General features: G+C 38.2%; 1 protein-coding gene across 2 annotated transcripts in view; it reads right to left on the reverse strand.

The window, feature by feature from the left end:
- Positions 1 to 23,817, reverse strand: part of BICC1 (BicC family RNA binding protein 1) — an 89,507-nt gene that overhangs the window by 32,943 nt on the left and 32,747 nt on the right. For both annotated transcript variants that reach the window (XM_056495169.1, XM_056495168.1), the window contains exon 3: positions 12,458 to 12,527. In XM_056495169.1, coding sequence (XP_056351144.1) covers positions 12,458 to 12,527 — 70 coding nt within the window. The remainder of the gene's footprint in view (positions 1 to 12,457; positions 12,528 to 23,817) is intronic.

Below are 23,817 nucleotides of genomic sequence, written 5' to 3' on the forward strand. Positions count from 1 at the left end.
TTATCAGGAATCAGGAGGTAGAAAGCACCACCTCTCCCCACAGGTCTTGCTCACATCTTTTCCCTGCCAGCAGATGACAGCAGAACACCAAAGGGCACCACCTGAAGACACAGGTTTAGAAACTGCAGTTTAGGCACTCAGGTCTAAGTTACCAGATGTTCACTTTCAGCTGCTGCTGGCAATGACCGGGGTATAAGTCTTAGTTGCAAAAATAACAGAATATGAAGCAGAAAATATGCAAAAAATACCTGTGTCTGTTAATGCATGTTAGGAAGACAAGGAAAAAACAGTTAATGGCCAAGAGTCTCTAACTTGACAATTTCTTCTTTTGGGCCGATATGTTGCTTACACTGCTAAGAAGCAATTTCCAATATAATGAGTCAGCTGACTAAAAGCATAACCTATTTTGTCATATCTTTCTTATCTATGTCTGGCATTCTACCAATAATTCATGCTATAAATGGCCTCCTCTATAGTAGTCACTTCTAGCTCATTTTTTTACAACCCCATTACTCTGGAACTAACTCCATCTTTACTGATGGAATCAAAAATCTGCTACCCTCCCAAATGCACCTCTGTACATTGTCGTGGCATTCCTAAAGAGATTCCCTCTTGCAGCATTCCTCAGTAAGCAAATCCACAAGAGGAAAATAAAAACAATTATGCACTCAAATAGCCACCTTTGGTATTCCTTCCCATCACAGAAAGCACACGTTCAATCTGAAAATTCAGATTTCTTTGATGTGACCAAATGTACCTCCATGAGCAAGTTAATTCACCTTTGAAACCCTGCACATGACAGTACCCAGAGGCAGGAGAGCTGAACATGAGCTTTACTGCCCACTGCACTCAGAGCAGTAGGAACAGCAGAGGGGAACTTTACACAGGAATGCATTTTGCACATGTATAGCTACAAATTTACTGATGGAAATCTCAGTGTGTGCCATTTGGCATTAGAAGATTTTAAGCCAATTCCACAAAACAGCTTGCACTTGCCTGAAGCCCAGTATTTTTGCAGCTTACTTTCTTGGCTACTAATATCCTCTGGCACTGCAAAACCAAGTTTACATTATTTGACATTGCACTGCACACAAATCCAATCAGCTGGATGAAAGCTGCACTCAAAATTAATCCTTTTTATTGGTTTACTTGCACACATTCTAATTCTGTTTTGTGATTTTTTTAGTAGAAATTGCCAATATCCTCAGCTCTCATGGACTAGAAATTCATATTTTGCATTGCTTGTATTTTAAGTCATCCATATGTTTTGATGCAAGACAAGACATCTGGTAAATGTTTAACAAATTTAAATTGCAGCCATCAAAACTGCATCTTTATGGAAGCTGCAAAAATGCATCAGCTGGGAATAGTGACATGTTAGACACTGAATCATTGGTCTAGGACAGTAATGAAAGGACACATCAATACAGCAGCTTTTACCAGCTTGTCCCTAGGATATTCATTAAGTAAGAACCTCAGAATTGTGTCTGATCTAATTTCCAAGACAAGGATATGCATTGGAAATTCATGCCAGACACCTATGAACACAAGGCTGTAATCCTCCCCTCCACTTTTTGGAATATGCATTTTCACCATCCTCCTCCTTTGCACCTCCCATCTGTTTTCTCATTATCTTTATACCATCTTTGCCACTAACTCTCTATTCTATTCTTTCAAAACCCTTATTTCCTTAAGACTTACACTCCAACCTCACATTTCCTGCCATCCCACCTACCTCCTTCCAACTTGGCTTCAGTCTCCTCATCAGCCTCTCATTTCCTCTCCATGTCTCTCCTCACTCCACTTCATTCCCAACTTTGTCCATTCCCACAGCTTTGTTCCCATTAACAAGAGCTCATTTTTTCTTTCCTTTCACAGGAGTTAAAACAGGGAGAACATGTTGCCAACAGCCCTCTGAGACTGGCCGTGGTTGGTGAGCATTGCCAGATGGCTTTGGTCTCCCAGCTAAATGAAACCAATTCCAAAGCCAAAACTACCAGAGTGCTCAACAAGCCTGTACCATAAAGACACATTTTTTTTTTTTAAACATTAAAAATCTGGACCAAAGAAGTCACCAGAACACTAGCTATGCTCAGAACTATATTCTCTTTAGATTTGCCTTGCTTTACAAACAGTATTAGTCTTGCCAAATAATCAAGGAATTACATGACCAGCACAGTTTTATACAAGGTTAAGTTTGTACAGACAAAAAGTTTAAAATTCTGAAAACTGTATTACAGCTATTTTTCAGATGTTACCTCCTACTGCTACTTCAGAAAAATCATATGATTTAAATTAAAGTTTCCAGAGGAAGTCATTAAAGAGACTAGAATTTCTATCAATGATGGTTTTGTAAGTTTGCACTTGGTCTTTGGCACAGACTCTATATTTAGAATGCACAGTATAAAAAATTCTGGAAATCAATGTACACAAAAATATCAGAATATTACTAGTAATACATCAACTTTGCAGGGAGAGGATGATACTCACATACACTGTAATTTCAGAAGGTTTATAGGCCTTGATCAGGGTTGGAGAGGGGAATGCAGCAGCCAGCCCTACCTGCAAGTGCTCCCATCCCCAGGAAAGCCTCTTTGGGGAAGGCAGTTACAGAAACACTGTATAAAAAAACTGGAAAGACTATAATTTTTTTGGTCAGATACAGAATATCACATATTGGGTATAATTGCTTCAAAGTATAAAAATGTAGTGTTCTCACTAGTAACAGTCAAAAGCATATGAGGTTTTTCCCTCTGTATACTGTGACAAGACTCTAAAGTAGATTTCCATCACGCATCTTTGTTACTCTATGCTTTTGAGAGCCAGAGGGTTCTGGCCTCCTCTGCTCAAACCATTTTTTGTTCCAATTCAAAACCAGAGTTCAAACCCTGTTTACTAATCTGATATACCATTGCCACTCACTGAACAATGCTTAATTCATAATTGGTGTGTTGAAATCAGCACCCTCAGTTATTCATATTAGTGCCAGATATTTGCATACTGTAATGCATTATTTTGGCAGCAAGAACCTCTCAACATCCCTTTACTCCTTCTCAACCACTAGGATTGAAACACGTGGAAGCAGGATTATGTCACTTAAAGATGAAACATGACACTAGGAATTTTTTAACACTTCTCCAACCAAATACAGGAAAAAGGACATGGTGATAAAAGAACAAAAAACATCAAGAGTTCATCTTCTCTCATGAAAAATACTCAAGAAGATGAGCAATCCCTTCTCTAAAGGAAAAAGTACTAGAGTAATACAAATAGCATTAGTTTTCTTGCAACATGTTCAAGCACAAAAATAAGTTTAATGTCATTCTAAGGAACAGAAAAAACTTGTAGTTTCCCAGACCATGTACCAGATCTGACTGAAATTTTATTTTATGAAACAACTGCATAGATAAGAAACCATCTTACACACTCCTCCCCAAATACTGCCAGCATTCTCAAGAAACATTGCAGAGCACCCTTTATCTCCTGGCATGAGCAACTTTCAATTCCATTGCAGAATCATATGTGCAATTCAACTACTTTTAAGATATGAGCTTTTTTTTTTAAAGGAATCTACTTATATACACAGTTCTTAGCTGGTCAATTGCATAACAGGGTGAATCTTTATTCCTGTTTTTAGTGAGGTCAAATAAGAGCTGCAAAGGAATTTTGCTGCATACACAGAGAGCTGACACAGAATACCCAAACCGGCAGTTCTGTTGTCATGGGCACCAACAAGTAGAAGGGATTTAAAAGCCAAGATTTTTGAGAAAACCTTTATGGTGCTGGTATTAAGTCAGACCCACATCTTTATACCTTGGGAACCAAAACTAAACAGCTTTAGGAAAAATTCTGCTGACAAAAGAGCACTGGCCCCCATAACCCCGTGGCCCTGAATGCCCCCTGCGTCAGTGGGACTGGCCCCAGGGCATGCCAGGCTGCAGGGCTGAGCTGCCTAGCAGGGAGCTATGGAGGCAGGGCACAGGCTGGAAGCACGCAGCAAGGCAGGAGAGAGAGAACACAACTGTACTGTTTGCCTGCTGTGACAACAATCATGTCTCCCCTGATTTTGTTTCTAGCAGAGGTAGTTACCAGTCTTGCCTTTCCAAGTGCTTGGAAAAGGCATGAGTGCACCTTTATCATTATTTACAACATTTGGAATAAGGCTGTCCTGAGGTCTGGTGACCATTGAGGCTACTGCTATTACATGAAGAAGTCTCAAACTGGTGCACTGGGTTTCTCTTTCCATTTACAGATGAGAAAGACTCATGAAGGAAGTTCAAAAGCCCCTCCTGCAGCACCTTTCTGTTGCCTGCTGTGTAACCAGGTGAAAAGCTCCTCTCCCAAGGGAACAGGTGCCCAGAGCAGCCATCAAACCACCACCTCCCTCACCTCACTGCAACAGTTATGGACAGGAGACTATTTCCTTGTTTTTAAGGGTGGGGATCAACACGAGCAAGGGAAGGCACCCAGCAGCTCTGTGAGGGCCTAAATCCTGGAGCAGCACAGCCTTGGAGTGGCTGGCAGAGCTCCAGCTGGGATAAAGTACATTACTTTCTCTGTGACTCTGCAGGATGACTTTGGGCAAGCTGAGCCAACGCTTCCATTGATGTGCACACTGAAATCAGTGCTGAGACAACAAACTAAACCTTGTCCATGGACCAATAGAAAAGTTACCTCTGTTTGTAAGTGCTTAAGCATCCAGACACTTCAGAGGTTTAGGTGCTCTATTCTCTGCATCACTCTACATCCCTTTATCCCTAGCTACAGACCATGGAACAGAAGAGTCATCACTCCATACATTTTAGGTTCCTACCAAGAGTTAGGGTACAGCTTTTCAGTTGGCACAATTTTCAAAAGCATCTTAGTAGGTGAGAAGCTCAACGTTGTCAGAAAAACTCCACATATCACTGCAAGTCTTCAAGGGCCTGATTAATTCTACCAACCCTTTTTTTTTTTCTTAATTGGAGCTTAAGGCTCTAAATCAATTAAATGGCTATTCATAGAACTGAATTTAAGTTAGGAAAATTAGTTGATTATATCCCACATTCACTCAATCTGGTTTGGTTTTGAGTCAGTTTTCTTTTTTTTTTTTTTTTTTTGGTGAGAACAGCAGAAGCTGCAATTATTGTAACTAGAAACAGCACACAAAGACATGAAAGTAGGTCAAGAGCAGGAGTTGACCCAAACTATGAAAAACCACTTTTAGAGTCCTTGGCTCATTAACAGGCCTGAAGCACTTGGTAGTCCTGGGATGCTTGACCTCCCCAGGTGGGGCTGATTTCAGCATTTAAGCCTTAGGTGCAAAATAAAATTCAGTGCCTTGCTGCATTTACAGAAACACAAAATATCAATTCCTTCTGCAATAACTTAAAGTAAAGAGTGTTTTCTCTTAAGATCGATAAATCAGCAATTCAGATAGGTAGTGGCAGGAAGACAAGAAATTCCTGCACATGAAGTTATGTTTCCTATTATTCACAACATTTTAAAGCACTTTTAGACGTTATATATGGCTACAAATGAAGAGATTGCAATTTTAAAAGTGAATGAAATTATAGGAGGACTTGTAATCCTATTAACATGAGTACTTTTACCCCCCAATTTACATGGGCATAGTATTTGGAAAAGTAGCAGGATTCACTTCTATATTGAAAGAATTAACAACAAATCAACTGGAACTAAGAAAAGTAGCTTCTGTAAGACAATGTTTTCATGCAACTTAAGCCATCTCTGAAATACACAATCTATAATTTCTGCAGTTCTTCCACAATATAGCTAGTTCAAAAAAACTTTTAAATGAATGTGAAAAAGTAAAAAAAATAACTAATGTCTTTGGCCCAGAAAAAGAAGTCATTTAAGGAAACCACTAAAACCCTCTACTATGACTGCAACTATATGAAGGAGTAACATGCATGTAAAGGTTTAAAGAAAAACACCAAAGATCTAAAAAATAAGGTTATTCTAACAGTCATTATTCTATACAGAACCACAGGACCTTTAAGGTTGGAAAACACCTCCAAGACCACAAAGTCCAACCTTTGACTGAACACCACCTTGTCAGTAAAAGCCAAAGCAGTGAGTGCCACAACTGCTTGGTGTTTTTTGGATGATTCCAAGGACAGCAACTCCACTGCTTCCCTGTTCCAATTTTCCAATTCTTCACCACTACTTCAGTAAAGGTATGCACACAACCACACAGAGCACAGCATTACCTGCTTAGGAGTTACATAAGACAAAGAAGCTAATAGCCTAAATTATTGGGCATTTAGTTGCTTTTAGGCTTTTTTGACTGATCTAGGACTTGGCTAATTTCTCGGGGATAATTCCTAATTATCTGCACTTTGCAGATAGACCAGCATTTGAAGAACATCAAGCCACCTACTATTTAGAAAAAGACTAAGCATGTAATGTAAATTTAGTGGCACAGACCAAAATCCTTTGAGTATTTCCACAATCCCAGCGATAACTGAGAGTTCTATTAATTCCAGTAAACTTTGCATTTACTACCAAATATCATCAATGTAATGAGAATTTCCTGTAGCAAGGGTCCAAATCTGCCTGATACCACACAAGTACTTTTCCCTCAACTCAAAGTTTCTCAACACCTGTCTCACTGAGCCCTCTGCTTTGCTTAGGGGTGTTTTGGTTTGGTGGAGTTTTTGGGGTTGTGGTTTTTGGTTGGCTGTTTCCTGGGGGGAAGGAAACTCTAGAGACTTCCAGGCACGCTACAGAGGTTACAGTGATGTTCACAAGACTCTAGATAATGATGCTGTGCAGGATTATTAACTCTTCCATTAACACAGATATATAAAAATAAAATACTGGGTTTGGACAGAAGCATTGACAAAGACCTACTCACACCCATTAATCTGAAGTGGGTTTTTTGCAGTGTTTTTGCAGTGTAGAATTTCTGCATGGCTGTCTCTCCTTTGTACAAGTGTGGGATTCAGCTCAGTTGCAGCACCAAGAGCAGCATTGCATAACTTATGATACACTTGTGTTTTGAGCAGTGATGTAATCCCTCCATGGAACACGTGTGTAAATGATGAAGTGTTCACACATGGGACACTGAACTGGCAGGCACAACTCTGAACTACTCATATATTAACCACTCATGGGACGTTTCACTGCTAGAGGTTTGGCTTCAAAAGCAGTTCATACTCCTTTCAAAAAAGATTGTATTAAACTGAATTGAGAAAATTAGGTATTTTTTGAAAAGAAAAATTATCTAAAAAGCCTAGAAATAGATTTAAGGTTTATCAGAAAGCCTATGGCAAAGGAAGAAATAACCTGGCATTTTATTTGCACACTTTCCTAAGGCCACACAGCCTGACACTGCAGTTCTTTGTTTCTCCCTCCCTGTTTCATCTGAAAATATAAACTTCAGCTTCTATCACAGTACTGGGAAACAACTGCAAGTTGATTTAAAGGTCTGAAACAACAAACATTTTAGCTTACTCTAGATATCTAAGGCAGTAACTCACAAGTTTGGCCTTGAGTTCACTATGCAGTGACATTTGTTTTAACAAAACAGGAGGCTCTAGCTTTTATCACAACACCTCTTGAAACAGGCAAAATACTTTCCTTGTACCTAAACACCATTCCAATAAACAAGAGTGAGGTTTTACTAATTTGGCTGAAGTCTCTCTGAGGTTGCCTCAAGTGTGGTATTACAGTTATTAACTTCTTTGTGCACATTGCCTTCACAGCTTAGGATGCAAAGAGGGAAACAGTTGCACTTGGCTTGCAAGGCAAAGTTGAACAAAGAAGTGTGAAACCAAATTTCCAGGCAATGAATGCCAGCAGTGCCCAATGCTAGTTACTGCTGCCTTCCTTCCAGGGCCTTCAGTACCACTATGTTTCTTACTACTCTCCTCAGGTATGAACTTGACATGCTCTGTATTTGTGTGGAGATATGCTAATCAAAAACAACATGCAGAAAATGCTCCAATAACAGAAACTAGTCTAAATTTTTTTAAGTTATTAGAAAAGATGATTTTACTTTTTATTTAGTAAAAAGTAAAATTAAATTAAAAAAGTACAAACAGAAAATGGACTAGATTTTTACTGATGAACTTAAAATGTATCAGTGATAAGAGAGGAAAAACAGAAAAACAAAAAGCAAAACAAAAAGCCACAAAGCCAGAAACAGCAAATAAAAGACAAGGTAAAATAAAGTAATAGTAGATCAAAAAAGAAAGAAAATAAATAAATTGGTAACTTTAAGATATGATACAGATAAAAAAGAGCTGGAGAAGCTGGAGACTATAGAAAATAGAAGAGGAATGAAAATACGGGAGGAAGAAAAAAGAGTAAGAGAAGTCCTTTTTAAAAGTGAATGGTGGAAGAGACCCCAGATTTCTACCTGCTCTGTAAGTTCAATTTATCTTGCATTTCTCCTTGCCAGCTTTTTTAACTTCCCAAAATATTCCCTGCGCCAACTCTCCGATCATCTTTCTGCTTAGAGCTACTAAGTTTCCAAGAGCTGAAGGGATTCTTAAGGTGCCTGCTCCCAAAAATCCATTTCAAGCTGCATTCTGAGCACACACAGGTCCCATAACCTCCTTATGGCTGTTGGAATACAAAGGGACACAGGGGTATGGGGAAGGAGATTTTAGAAATAAAAAGGAGTAAGGAATATAGGTGAAATCTGAACTCCCATATACCCATTTCCTAAAGAACACCTTCAATATCCATCCACAAGCACTGCTGGTGAGTAATATGACATCCACCTGCTTTCAAGGATTAAGCATTCCAGATCAGATGGGGAAACATATGAGCAAATATAGTTAGGGTTCAGACAACTAGCAAGTGAACAAGAACTCCTCCTCTCCAAAAGTAAAAATTATTTATGGCCAGTTTTAAGTCCCCATGCGAGCACCAATGACAGCACAGCAGAAAGGGCTGGACAACAAGAACAAGACAGGTCAGTATTTCAGAAAGGGAGAGGGAAAATCCCATTAACTTATGCCTATTTGGAAAGTGCTTGTAGAACTACAGCATCTGACCATTTAGAATTTGGCAGTCTACTCACTCTTTCATACCAGTGAACAAATCTTTAAAAGACAATTAACAGCATTCCAAAGCAGCAGTAACTACAACAGAGTGAAGAAGCATGTTGAGACAAAAGTTACTGTCTCTCAATTTGGTGTTTAATTCACCAGACTAGAGAAGATCTCAGACCTGCAGAATATGAGGCTTTGGTACACCCTGAGCTCTACAGCACCAGTGCAAAGCAGAGCAAACTGTGCCAGTGCCAATTCTTCCATTACTGATGGAATCAGCCATAAAGTGCTGTAAATTATTCACTTCCCTCCCTAAATCCTTAATGTTATGGGATCTCTTTGGCAACCTGAACAAATTACTTGCTTTACAGATGCTCTGGAAGATTTATATCTGTTTGTGTGTTTTCTAAACATTTATTCCAAAATACTTTAACCCTCCTCATCACTAGAATAAGGCTACAGCATCTGGTGTTTATTAAAACCAGGAAATTCCTGTTTTTCCCTTATGAAACTGTTGAGAGCTGATAATAGGTTTTTTTTTTTTAATTTAGCTTTGTGATGAGGTGTTTTAGAAAACTCATATTTAACTTAATTTATATATAAATTTAAATTAGCAAATTTTTAAAATCTCCTTATGCTAAATTCAGACAGTCTTTCGCAATTAAAAAACACCATCAGAAAATATTTATCAAATGTAAGTTAACGAATTACCATTACAATCCTTAAAATATAGAATTTTGGACTCATCAACTTAGAAGTTGTAATCCATACAAGATCAGAGTCCATATCACTCCAAAAAAGAAATTAAATGTTACAGAAGTTCACAAGTCATCTAATTTTTGGTGCTTCAGCTTCATTATAGCACTTTTTTTTCTAAAAGACCACAAAAGGATTTTGGGTCTTATACAGAACTTAATCTTCATATCCTTGCTGAATCTTACTATGCATACCCTGGCTGTAAATTTAAATACCTTTGTGTTTCAATTCAGAACAAAACATGATCTGTCCTTACTGATTTAGTATCAGTAGAGTCTAATTAAAATAGCCACCAGCAGTGAGAAGAACGATACCATTAAGCCCTAAGTGCTTCATGACTGATTGACCAATATTATCACAGAAAGAAAAGCAATGTTCTCCTAATGACTTTTCCCCCTATATTGGGAGGAAAGCTGCAAAGACCTAAGGCCACAACACACAGGATGTGAAGCTGCTGAAACCAAAGGCAAAGTATATTGCAAAACTATACAAGAAAAATCTGGTATGTCTTGATGATGATTGGGTGCAGAGCAGGGCTGGGGTGAAGCAGGGTCCATCCACAGCTGCTGCTCCCCCACTGAATGACTCAGGCACTCAGTCCCAGCCAAGCAGGCAGGCACAGAGAGCATGTTCTGAGTTCAAGTCCCTAGAGAGCTGGCCAGTTAATTGTTGCAGACCCTCCTCTCAATCACAAAATGTCATTAACTGAAGCAAAGAGTATGTTAAACACTTGGAATATTCACCCCTATGTAAACATCTGCCGTAGCTGCAAATGGGAGGTTACAGAATTGCAAACAATTGGTATTAAGTGTAAACAGAACACATAAACCACACTTTAATTCAGAAGAAATAGGAACCTCAGGGTTAAGGGGTTCTTTGTACACATGCTGTAATTAACTATCTTAGGTGTATATACATACAACTTAACACACCAGAGCTGGCCAGAGAGTACAAGTCTTAACTCTAGAGCCACTCTGAAATCCACAGGCATTTGAAACACTTTTTTTAATAGTATAGCATATTGCTACAATGTCTTGTTTATAGCCCATCACTATCTAAACTTTCTTTTGGCATGAAGACTCTCCAGGATAATCATTCCCGCTGCAGATACACTCCGTATGCCCAGCTGTAATGTGTGTTCCTTTTCCTCAGTTTTTGGTTTTATCAGCTCATAGCTCTTAGCTGTTTTATTTCCCATGGTACTCAAATTCATTCCATGTACTCAGAGCTTCACCATATCTTCTACCTGAGATCACTAGTAAAGAGGTTAAATTAATTTACTTTAAAGCTGCGTCTTCGAATTCCAATGCATAAACCCAACCAACCACCTCTCTCACCCCTCTTTTCTTGGCCTTTCATTCATGCTTTTCATCTTCAGAACTAAACCCAGTTAAATCAGGGGGAAAAAAGATACAGGCATCACTTTATTTCTTCTTTTCTGTCCTCAGAAGAAAAACAAACTCTTGTGCCTCAGCTTCCTGAGGAGCATTAGGTATGCACCAATTCACAGCACCCCAAGGAGAAGATATAGAACTCCCCAGGTTTGCACAGAGACCTCGTCCCTCTTGCATTACTATAAAAGTTAGCTCCATATACTAATGCCTGCACACATAACACCTGCATTTTCCCTAGTCTTAATTCCTTCCCCAATTTTCCCCATTTAAGTGAGATTCTTTTCCCATGCAAGTGGGGAAAAGAAAAAATGAAATCAATTTGGACTTTAATACCAAATGAATAATATGGGAGATAATATATGTGGGATAAATATATGGGAGATAAATAATGTGGGAGAGTACCTCAGAGACAATCTCACTCCTCATCATAAAAATTTTATTAATCCTGCACCTTTCTAAAAAGATAATTTTTCTTCCCAAGAGATCTTATTCATTTAGTAACAGCCCACAGCTCCACCTATACATTCTATGTATAACAGAGAGAAATTATCTGAAGTTCACTTTGTTTTTTAAATATGTATTAGCCTGGATAGAAATGCATGCAATGTTAAAAATCACTCCAAATTTCCTTTTCTTATGCAGAAGAGAAATTACATGTTGTTTTCAATCAGTCACAGCTATCTGTCCTTAAGAACAGAACAAGAAGGTTTATTTCAAAGAGAAATGCTCCAGATTTAGTTCACACTAATAGGCTGGACTTAGAAAATAATTTATAACATAATACTGGTAATTCCTAAGAAACAGCTCCACTTAGGTTTCTCAAAGAAACCAAAAAAGCATGCAGGCTGTCCCTGAGAGGGACACAATGAGTATTTACTGTTCTGCTGGGCTTGGCCAACACTCATCTTTGTACTCTACAGAAACAAACAAAAAGCACCACAAAACACCCACTCATCTAAAATGTTACCAGAAACACTGACTTTGGCTGCTGTAAAATAAAGAAACTGCTCTGATTAGATACAGAATCATACAGCAGAAGGCACACATGCTTAATACAACAGTACAACAATATTGGTTAAATAAAGTACTCATAGAACTGCAAGCTCCTTAAAATGGGTTTGTGTAAAAATACCTATATAAAGCCAAGATAACTTCAACAAGCAAGTTCTCTAAGAAACAGCAGACTGAAATGAAAATACTTCAGGTGACCATCATTGATGGGTGACTCAAAATACAATTCTTTATTCTGTGGTTTTACTATGCTAACAACAAATCCCATCCCATAATAAGAACAAAATAAAATACCTTTTTTTGATTTTGCTCCGATCTTCAACTTGGATGGCCAAGCAATCTGTGTATTTGTTTCTTCCATAATCTATTAAAATAGAAAGCATTTTCAAAAAATGAAGTTTTTCTTTTTCTCCTGCAAAAGCATACATTCATTGTCTGAAAATACGATGTTTACCATTCTTGAAACTGTTGATTATTATTACTTTTAAATAGCACAAGCCATTAACTGCTTCTCTGATTTTCCTGAGAACTTTTGTCTGTTAAGTGTAGATGAGTTCTGATCATTCAAATGAATTCCTATTCTCATTCCCAAGATGCTCAACAGCTTCCATGAAGTTCAAATGACCACTAATAGCTACAGCAGGGAATTTCAGAGGGAATTTCAAACTTTTACAATTCAACACAAATATTTATTCAGTTACCCTTAACTGATTTTTAAGTAAAGCCTATGAAATTTAAATTGAGTCTTTTTGAGTCTCTGTAAGTCAAGATATATTGGTTTGTCTCACCTTTACCCAAAAGAGCTTTTCATTATAAACTTATCCGAATTGCAGAATTTTTGCTTCTTGATTTAGCAGGTCAGAGCAGACATTTGACAGCATTTATTATGACAGTGTGTAACCTACCTGTACATCTCCAACCAGCCAACAGGGAAAAACTATGCACACACTCTTATACTGTGAAAAAATGCAGTCATTTAGCTCTGTGTCAACTCTCATTCTCTTGCTGCCTTTGGCTCAGGAAAAATTCCATCAGCCCTATTACAGGCATATTATACTGAAATTTCATCCTGGCACAGAGCTACAGTGCTTCACCAACCCATTTAGTTGTAAAACAGGAGAAGGAACTGCTTGACACCAAAGACTTCAGATATATGAATGGAAATCCAGCTCCTAGAAATGCTGGGCATGTCTAAGACTAAAGGACTTTTCTTTTATACTGAGATCTTATAAACAAGTATGGTGAGAATGAAAACAATTAAAATGTCAAAATAATTAGCAAAGCCACTTTCAAGAAGAAAACGAATGCATTAAGAAAACAGCTACAATACCAGTAAGTTTTTCATAACAGTATAATTCAGAATTAAGGCAGATTTCTCTAACAGTTCCTAATTGTTATCTTTTACATCCAAAACCCAAGGACACCACAACAACTCCCAGATTAGGATGCCATGTGGAAAAACTGAAAACATCAGTTGGACTTCATTATACTATACTTTTGGTTTCAGCACTATTGGATAATAAGTTACAGCTGAAGTAAAACATTTCCAGGAGAGTGAAATTCTACCAGCAACATACATAGACTTTTCACTATTTTTCAATCCAGATGTGAAAAAGCTATTTCAAATAATTCACTTGTCTCTGATAAAACGCTTTGGCCCAGGATTTTTTTTATAATTGTGCAACAGGCAGTGAAATACACAGAAAATTGGAAGGCACTAGCCAAAAGGAAAAGAGAGATGCTAAAACAAAGAATGGTGCAGGACTGAGTTATAGAAGATCCAACATGAAAGGAACCACAAGAGAGGAGACAGAAGAAGATTGCATGTCATTCAAGGCAAGTGTTAAATCCCATCAGTCCTTTATCCTCTCAATAAAGGTTGGAGACTTCTGTTTTCTAGAAATTAAATCCTACCCATTTCTTATGGTAAACTCAAATAAAAGGAAAGCTCACAACTTCACAGCTGTACATTCTGGGGACATATGAGAAAGATGCATATGAGATCTTCAAAGGAAAAGCAGTCTGACTGCCAGCCACTGAGAGCTAGCCTTCTACTATCCTTAAGCTCTTTGCAATGCTAAAAATTGCCACATTAGACCAAAAAAGACAACTCAGTTCGATCACCACAAAGACAAGTTTATCTCCTAGACAGGACAAAAAAAAAAAAAAGGTCAGGATGCATTTAAATGAAGTACATTTACTGAAGTATCAAAATAGTCAGTCTGTGCTGGCTTTCAGCTCTAGGCTGTAAGGTTACAATAAATCAGGGTTTTCATAGGAACACTTAACAAGAAATTAAACACTGCTTACTTCTCAAACTATCACTGCATTTAAGTTACTATTTATGAATTGTATTTATTATAACAGCAGTGTCACAAAGCTCTGGAAAACTTGGAACTGAATTTTTATTACAGTAGTTAAACTTGAAAGTAAAGATGATATTGAAGACTGCATAGATCACTGTTGCATCAACTTTTTGTTTCAGCTTTACCATCCAAACCCAGGCAGTTTTAAGTGCCAGAATTATTTTGATTCCTGAAAAATCTGGACCCATTCCATGACAACCTCAAGTGCATGTTGCAATGGAACAGCTTTATTAGTGAAAACTCAATGTTATGCCACATACCCTGAGAACAGGGGTTCTGCTCTCACATGAACAAAAAGAGAATTCACTAGTACTCCAGTTATAATACATGTGTTCCAAGTGTTAACTTGAGTTACATAACATTTAGAGGAAATTCAGCCTAGGGATGACTCAGAGTTCATGAGCTCTGCAGAACAGCACCTCTGCACAGCTTAGCTTATTTCCATATAAAGTAAGTGATAGAGTGAGACCTAATCAATGCTCTCCTCACTTTGGGGTGTCAACTGACCCAAGGGATCAAGTACATCTGTCAGCAAGGTTTAATCCCCAAGTAAATAACCTCATGCTTCTTCTCAAAATGAAGAAAAAACTAAGAAATTGTCTTTCTACAACTTTCCTTCCTCCCCTTTCCCCAAGTGTAATTGTAGTGTTTACAAGCCAAAATATGTAAGCTATTCTCAGTGGAGAAAAAACAGAAGAGGACAAGACACTGGAAGACACCAACAAAACAAATCAGACTGTACTCTGACCCTGAAAAAATTGGCCCTAGTTGCAAATCATTGGGCCTTCAAGAAAAAAAAAAAGTCTCAATGTAAGGCAGCTGGAAGACAAGCTTTTGGCTTCCTTGTATTCCAGCTTGAAAAGTTTATAGTTTAAGCACTTTGGGGAGTTTTTACATTAAGACAGTAAGAAATTATTTTTCTTATGCTGTATTTTTTGTTTAGCTGATTTTGGATGGAAACTGGAATGTCCTGAATGAAGCAAAACCAACCAACCAAAACTCCCCCAAAGCCCACAAGTATTTCAGAATTCAAAGGAAGTATTTTACACAGAGTAGATGAACAAGAACAACATATATAGCAGACCTTTCTTCATTTAAAGCAAGCACATTAAATCAGAGTATTATTCTTTATAGTTAGTGTTGGTAAGATAGCTATTTCTGACCTTTCCACCTTTGGGATTTGGGCACCTTGGCCTTTTCTTGGCCTCAGCTATTAATCACAGTGAAAGGAAAAATGGGTCAAGTCAGGAATCTGCATCTACTCGTGGGTTTCAGCAGTTTCCCAATCGGAATTCCTTTCCCACTTTACTGAGATCCTTTTTTCACACAAGTGAGAAAAAGAAAAAAATTAAATCAGTTTGGACTTCAATTCCATGAGAGAAAGTAATTCAGAGACCATCTCACTTTACACCATAAAGATGTTATTCCTAATCTCTGAACACTTGGTTTCACAGACTTAAAATGTTCATCTTTCATCTTTAGCTTTCAGAAAAGTTGTCTTAATCCCCTCAGTTTGTATATACTTACAGCTGTATAAACAAGTTTATTCCTATGGTTTATTTGAATCATGGAATATAACTTAGATGAAAATTAAAGGAATATGTATTTCCACAGGACAAGCCTGTAGTGAAGAGTCACAGCAGACAAGTGAAATTCTACTTGGGGTGATCTTTAGTTCTTCCTCTTGCAATGCATAAGAGGTGATGCAGCATAATCTGAAAGGATGACTAATCCCTGAACATGACTTTTGGCAGCAAGAACAGAGCAATGGGTGTAGCTGGAATCAGAATTATTACATTTAATGGTTTGTTGTTTGTTTTGTTGTTTTTCATTTTTTGGGATTTTTTTTCTTAGAGGAGAGGAGAAAGCAAGGCAACAACAAGGATGGGAAGGAAGAACAAGACCCAAAAGAGGGTTGTGTGAAGTTACCCATTGTGATTCAAACTCTAAAACTGGTGAGGGCAGTGAAAGCATTTGCATTGCCAGAGCACATCAGTGGGGTAGCATCAAGGACTACTGGTTTGGTGAGGAAAGTTGAGAAATATAAAGAGTTAAAAAAGAGATTACAAAACTTAGCCCAAAGCCTGGTGCAAGTACGCAGCTCTTGTGGAAGTCCAGCCAACATTTTTGGGTACAGCAATGGATTCACATCCCAAGCCCTGTTATGGTTTCTTCCCCCCTGAGGTGATCTACATAAGAAATTCCAATCAAGAATTCACTGTTTGTCACAGCTACTATTCCAAGTTGGACAGCACAGTCTGACCCCGCAGCGTAAGCACTAACTTGGCAGGTAAGGATGAGGGGCTGTTGCTGAGAAGCAGCAATGGCACACAGCCCCAGGCCCCCCACATTCCAGACTACACTGTCCAGAGTTTGCAGTTCATGCTCCTGTGTGGCAAAAAACCCCATCTCCTATGCAAAGAACCAGTATTCAAACCATAAAACACAGAAAATGCTTAGTAAGTTTGCTGTGACTTCAGACTGTCAGTACTGACAGCATACATGCAAGTGCAATCTGTTTAAAATTCACAACCAAATGATGCACAGGGAGGACAAGGATCAAGCTCCACTTGTGTGTCTGCACAGGAAGGAGCAGTGGGACAACAGGGCCTTCCCACAAACAAGGACATGAGTGACTGGGCATCTCCACGGGCAGGGCTCCTCATTTTCCCATTTTATAGTCTAGCTGGCAGAAACCCAGACATTTTCAGAAAAGGTGACTGCTTGGCTAGTCCTTCTTCCCTAGTTTTACTTGTCTTGGAAAAGGTAATATGTAAATTATTTTAGACATTACCCTCTGGAATAAGCAGCATGGATAAGGATCAATACTCTGATATGTTTTTGTTCATGCTTCCACTGCAAGTCATTTGCTTCAAAACTGCAGGAAATTGATATTCACCCAGTTGTCCATCTCTGTTAAACTGATTTTTATGTCAAGTTTTTATTAAATGCTAAAATAACTATCAAAAAACATTGACACGTTTCTGATTTACATAGAGAAAGGGAACAGAGGGAAAACTTGCCTGCTCCCCACCTGGTACATGTGTCATGTCAAGCTAAGCAAAACACCAACAACCCTTCCCCAGAGCTTCTCACAGCCCATACTTTTGTGCAGACTGAGGCTTCCCCAGAGCAGCAAACTCGCTGTTTGTGCTCAAGGGCTAATCCTAGCCCACACTGATTCTAACAAATTTACCACCTTCATAAGCTATTCATAGCTCTTCCTAAAGACCTTACCAAGAATTAAGGCAAGCACGAGCAGGATGAAGAAGTCCTGAAGATAAAATTAGAGGTCAAAGTTAACATCATAGGCAATGTATTTATTCATAGTTTTGATCAATGTGTATCAAAACTTAAATACTAAATACCTTCACTAATGAAGATATTAAGTATTAAAGCAATAAAGGCAGCAGAGTAAAAGACATCAGTTATACAAATCAAACTTTCAGACTGTACATAAAAGCTCTAAATCACATCTAAAGATGGAATTGGGAAAGCTGCCTATACAGATCTGGCTTTGGAATTTTTATTGTTTCCATTTCCAGTAAGGAATTTTTAGCCTAGAAAGGGTGAGAACACATGCATGTATGCACATACACACTGCATTTTTTTTAACCTCTACTTTACCTGAAAAAAAGCTAAGATGATTCTTAAAACAAGGTATTATTTAAGCAAATATTGCAATATTGTTGTTGCATCCAAAAACTGCATTAAGTGAACCTTCTGCAAGAATAAAATTTACAGAACTTTGGACTTGACTTACGGATACAGTAAATAAAGTTAAGTAAGAGTAAAAATCAATCAACCAAATGCCTTTACCTATGGAGAAACACTGAAGTCCTTCAGTTGATTTAAATGTTTTGCTTACTGTCAATGGAAATACTAATCAAGGGTCACAGGTAACACTTCTGTTTTAAATAGATGACAAAGCATAGCCAAAACCAAAGAAAATATTTAAGCAAACAAAAAATTATTCTAGAGAAGTATCTGTCTGTACAGCATTAATGAATTACACAAGTAATGTAAAAAAATTGAGAAAAAGTATCACTGAAAAATGAAACGCCACAGAACACTGTTCAAAACACCAGTATATATCCAACTCTCCTCTCTGAAAGCAAAATCAGCAATTTTCCTCCTTAGAAGCCAGAAGCCAAGTGTATATGTGAGTTGCATCATTCTCATACTTGTCTCCTTTCTATTGATTTTCTTCCCCGAGGTAAAAGTGCTAACATTTCTGAGAAGGAAATCCTTTCTCTATTTTAAGGGAGTGTTTAATTCTCAGAATGAAAAGCACTGAGCACCTCAATTAGATGATGATGATAAACCAGTCCTTCTCCATTGCTTTACAATGCAAGAGATCTTGCACAGTGTTATGTCACTTTTTTTCTATACTTAAAGTTGAACTTCATCAACTAAGACTTCATATCAAAGGTAAAATCTCAAGATAGTGCCCACTGTATCAGAAGCAGCACAGGAGAAACTGGAGATGAAACAAAAAAACCTAAAAATCCTTGGATTTACTCCACTGCCTTAGCAGAATGGTCACTATACTACATATGGGATGAATGCCATTTTCCACAAAAATGAAGCCTTCCCACCACTCAGCTCTGCCTGAACTAAGCAAAAAGTTAAGTAAGCATTCTTGATTTACCTTTTTAGAGAAACTGATCCAACCTAAATAGCCTCTTTTCCACTGGGTGGGGTTTTGCCAAAAGGGAGACAAATATGTCAATCCCAAGATTTACTGCAAATGTTAACTTCCAGTGGCATTCTTTCAGCCCTCTAATCTGCACTGCCCTCTCCAAGCAGTTGCTTCCTCTTCCCAGGAAGCTAAATGAGAGGAAGCTCAATGTAAATTGGATGCCAGCATTCCCACCCCAGCCAGGCACTTGAAACCAACCCTGGAAACGTATGGCCTTAATATATCTTTGTCACATGCTATGAGACAAGCTCTACATCAAGAGGTTATTTTAATGCTAGTGCAGATCCTGATTTCTACCCAGAAAAAGTGGAATGTGTGGAACCAGCTCCTGCAGCTCCAAACTGCTCCTGTGGTTGAAACAGAGACAAGACCCAAGATAAAGTCTGATCACCACCAACTCACAAGGTCTCACCACCAAGATAAATAACATAGCAAGAAACAGAGCTGAGTGGTTGCCATCAGAAATGGAAATACAGCCCTAGGGGAACTACAGTTATAAATAGGCAGCTCGGGAATAGTCACAGCTGAAGACACACAGAAAGCCCTTCAGAAGTTACTCCTGAACGAGGATAATAATTAGCTTGGGACATCTTAGTCCCAGGTCAATGATTAATACTATTAATGCCTGAAAATGCCCTAAGCCACTTGCATTTCAAGCTCTAGATATGCTTCATGTTCATAGATTAACAAGTAAGACTAATTCACTTCCAGCCTGATCCACTGCAAACAGAAAATTAAATTTATTTGTATCAGAATATATTACCTATACTTACAAAACGCATACATCAACACTATATTAACATATTCATGTATAAGACTATTGCTAAAGTTTGGAAGTTGGTCCTAGACCAACATAAAAGATATTTTTCAGATACAAGAGAAAACACAGCATGTTGCAAACCATGCTCTTTTACTGTCTTAGATAAGCAAAGAGGGCTTGAGGAAGCTTGCCTTTGCTGCCAGAGCCTCCTAAATAAATAAAAATGCACAATCATTAATAACTACCATATAGAGGACTTTAACAGAAATATGATCAAAGATGCAGTTAGATATATCTATTTTTCACATCTTCAAATAATCACACGGGGTTTATTTTTTGGCTTTGATTGGACATTTGTTTGCTTGTTTTCTTTTTTATTCTCTTGCTACTACTGTTTCCAAATACCTGGACAGTTTTTAAATGATGGTTTCACCACAAGTAACTTCTGGCCTCAGTAGCTTATACAGTGCTAATTATTTAATAAAAGCAGAAGCTACAGCTTAAGTATGTTACATGTAAGCACAGGAAGGAAAATTAAAAGAAACCACTAGTCTTCCTTTACAATCCTAAGCTCCTAATAATTAACAGAAGTGATTTTGGTACATTTGAAACATTTGCCCAGTTGCAGCTTCACAACTCCAAGCACACTTATGTCTCCCTCAGGGAATAACAGAGCCTGCAGTCAAGAGAAATAGGAGCATTTAAATACACTATTTGCCTAAATAATCCAGAGACATCTTAAAAACCCTAAGTATCTGCAACTGGGAAAATGCATACAAGCACCACTTCTGTTTGCTTAAAAAAGGTACAAAAGAAACCCAAAACACGAAACATAAAAGAATGTCAAACACTCAAGGAGCACTTGGTGCTTCCCACAAAACCAAGCTCTGCAAAAAAACTCTAAAAGCCAGGAAAGCAAGAGCTGAGAAGAGCCCCTCCAGGCATCCTCCCAAAGCCCACGACTAACACACACACACTGAATAACACTGAAATGAAGAGCTTGGATGTGACCTAGAGTCCAGTCCCTGGGCATCACTTCCAGTCACTACCTTCTGCACTGCAGTCCCATGTTAGCTGAGAACTCCACCCAAATTCCACTGAAGCCAAAGTCCTCACCTATCACCTACTGCTCACAGGCCCTTGAGAGGGCTACAGATACACTCCTGCCCTGAGAAGTTTCAGAATAAAAGATTATCATCAGCACTAAGATTCCCAAGGGTTTAAAAAGAAGAAACCAACTTGATGATGACAGAGCTAAAAGCCAACCAAAATGATGCATGCAATTCCTCTCGGTCCACACAGCTGACCCCCACCTGTTTTGGATTATGAACTCTTCAGGACAGAGAAACACCACCTTCTTACATTTTATATAAGAGTGCCACGCATCTCTACAGGGCTACATAAATTATCTGTTCCCTGGAACAATGTCCTGGCTTTGCTGGGGAAAGGGCCTTGCTTCCTATGAGGCGTGAGCCAGATGTTGTAGAACTTGGTGGAAAAAATCCTCCATCAGCTGAAAATCGGCTCTGGACCAAGGACATGTAATAACCTCATATTATGTATTTCTTTCACAGAATAAATTAGAACAACAGTTTAGAGAGCAAGGACCACCAGGATGTTTTACATAAACAGTATGTAAGACAACAGCAGAGCAATCCATGTTTATTTAGGATTACCTGTCACTGAACTGCAGATCCAAGAGCTCTACAGAGAAAACTATGCCATTATTTACTTATTTCCTGCTAAATTATTAGTAGCTCCCAGCGGTTTTGAAAAATCCTCATTAGATGATTTTAGCTTTTCCCTCATCTGAAACAGTACTACAACTTAGAAATACTAGAAGAAAGTAGGATAAAGTCTTCAGACTTTTAAGAATGATACTACCAAAAGACATTGATCTACTTTTCACTTGAATTCAGGACCAGAGGAAGGGGCACTTCTTCACCTATCTTTCCAGCCACAACAGGGCAGAAATATGACCTGAATTTCACCAAGAATTGAGGCGTATTCTGTAACTCCACAAGCAACTGCATTACATGTGCTTGTTTCTGGTAAAATGCTCAACGAAATAATGCACTTTGACATTTAAATTGTTATTAAACTCTGGAAGTTGGAAGTTGATAGGAACAATTCAAATCCACTGAGATTCTGCTTGACTATGAAAATCCAAGTAATACTGCTTTCCCACATGTTTAAAGACCAGCAAAATACAGCTTAACACCAAATCCTTGTATTAACTTTCTTTAAAAGCCTCTCTGCAACTTAACAATGCACACAGAGTCTCTGCCAACTCCCCAGCCACAGCCTTTATTCTCTCCTCCCTCTTGGTCTCCATGCCTTGATACAAAATCACCTTCCTGAATTTTTACCTTGTCTTTTGTCATTTCAACATTCCCATGAAAATTTCTTCCACCTCACACACCACTTCCAGCCAACAGCTGGAACAGTACATTGAGGGTAGTTCATGCCAAACATGGCATTTTTTACACCCTCATGCTCTAGAAATGGCCTTTCAAGGATACACTTCTCCCTCCCTGTTCAACTAAAAATCCTGCCAATAAAGTCCTGAAGCCCCATTACCTGAACTGCTTTTAAAAATTTGCTTCATTTCGAGTTTGTGGAAGTGTCCTGCTGCCTTAGTTTGAAATGTGTTCCTAATACCACAAATCACTTTCTTCCTCACTGCACCAACCTGAAACATGAAATGAGCCTTCATTTTACCTCCACATACTCTGCCTTATTCATTTCACATGAGACAGGAAAAATTTAACTCTGATTAAAGGAAATTGCACAGACAGAGACTGTGAGTAAGCTATGAGCAACCGTCCAAAGATTTCTTCCAACAAAAGAGAACTCAAAGGAGATAGTTTCCATCTGGTTTTATTAGCTATAGTATTGTGTGTATGTGCTTAGAAACTTCAGAAATCTACACTGAGGAGTTGATGATAGAAGATGAATGCCATTTACAATGAAGCAGCTTTAACCAGTTGCAGCACTCACACTGCGCCTAGATAATAATTATGTGCAAATATGACAAGATCTAAATGCCAAGATAGCCACTGTATCATCAGTGTGGATAAGGAGTGCACTCATTCACATACTTGAAGTTTAGTGTATTTTGCTTTGCTATTAAATTCAACACAGTAATTTCTGCTATTACACTAGTGACTACATAATTGTAAGGCATATCATCTCTACAGTACATAATCAAGTAATCAAATACACGTCAAATAGATAAGCCACTCAAGAATAAATATTTTATTCACATCTTGAAGAATTATGAGCTGATTTATCCAAGAGAGAAGAAACACTGTAGTAAAATGAATAATGTGTAGAATAAAGCATAGGCTACTAGGCTACTAGTAGCAGATGCTACTAGCATAGGCTTAGCTTTGTTTCAGCAAGGAAAAAAAAACTCCAAGTATTTTGATAAAATCCTAAGGAGGCACTACTGACACCTTCTCCTCTGCGCAAACTAACAGTTAAGCACAAGCTCCACATTTGAAAAATTATTCTCACTGTCAGTCAAGAGAAAAGAAATCTGAAAATCCAAACATTTTTTGGTCAGCATATATACTCCTCCTCACCAGCCTTTATCAAGGCATCTCACAGTAACATGCATGGTAAAGCACCTTTCACATCCTTCTTTCAAGAATGTTCACTTAAAATTATAGCAAAATACAGCAAATTACTTCAATGGACAGCAAGTCAAAAAAGGAGTGTCATGACAGTTCAGCATACAGCAAAGTTTATGCTGTCTTCTCTGTACTAAAGACAAAACAGCTCACCATTTTTATTAGCCTGCAGCATGCAGATTTTCATTAAC

Source organism: Oenanthe melanoleuca, chromosome 6, assembly GCF_029582105.1.
Source record: "Oenanthe melanoleuca isolate GR-GAL-2019-014 chromosome 6, OMel1.0, whole genome shotgun sequence".
NCBI classification, from domain to species: Eukaryota; Metazoa; Chordata; class Aves; order Passeriformes; family Muscicapidae; genus Oenanthe; species Oenanthe melanoleuca.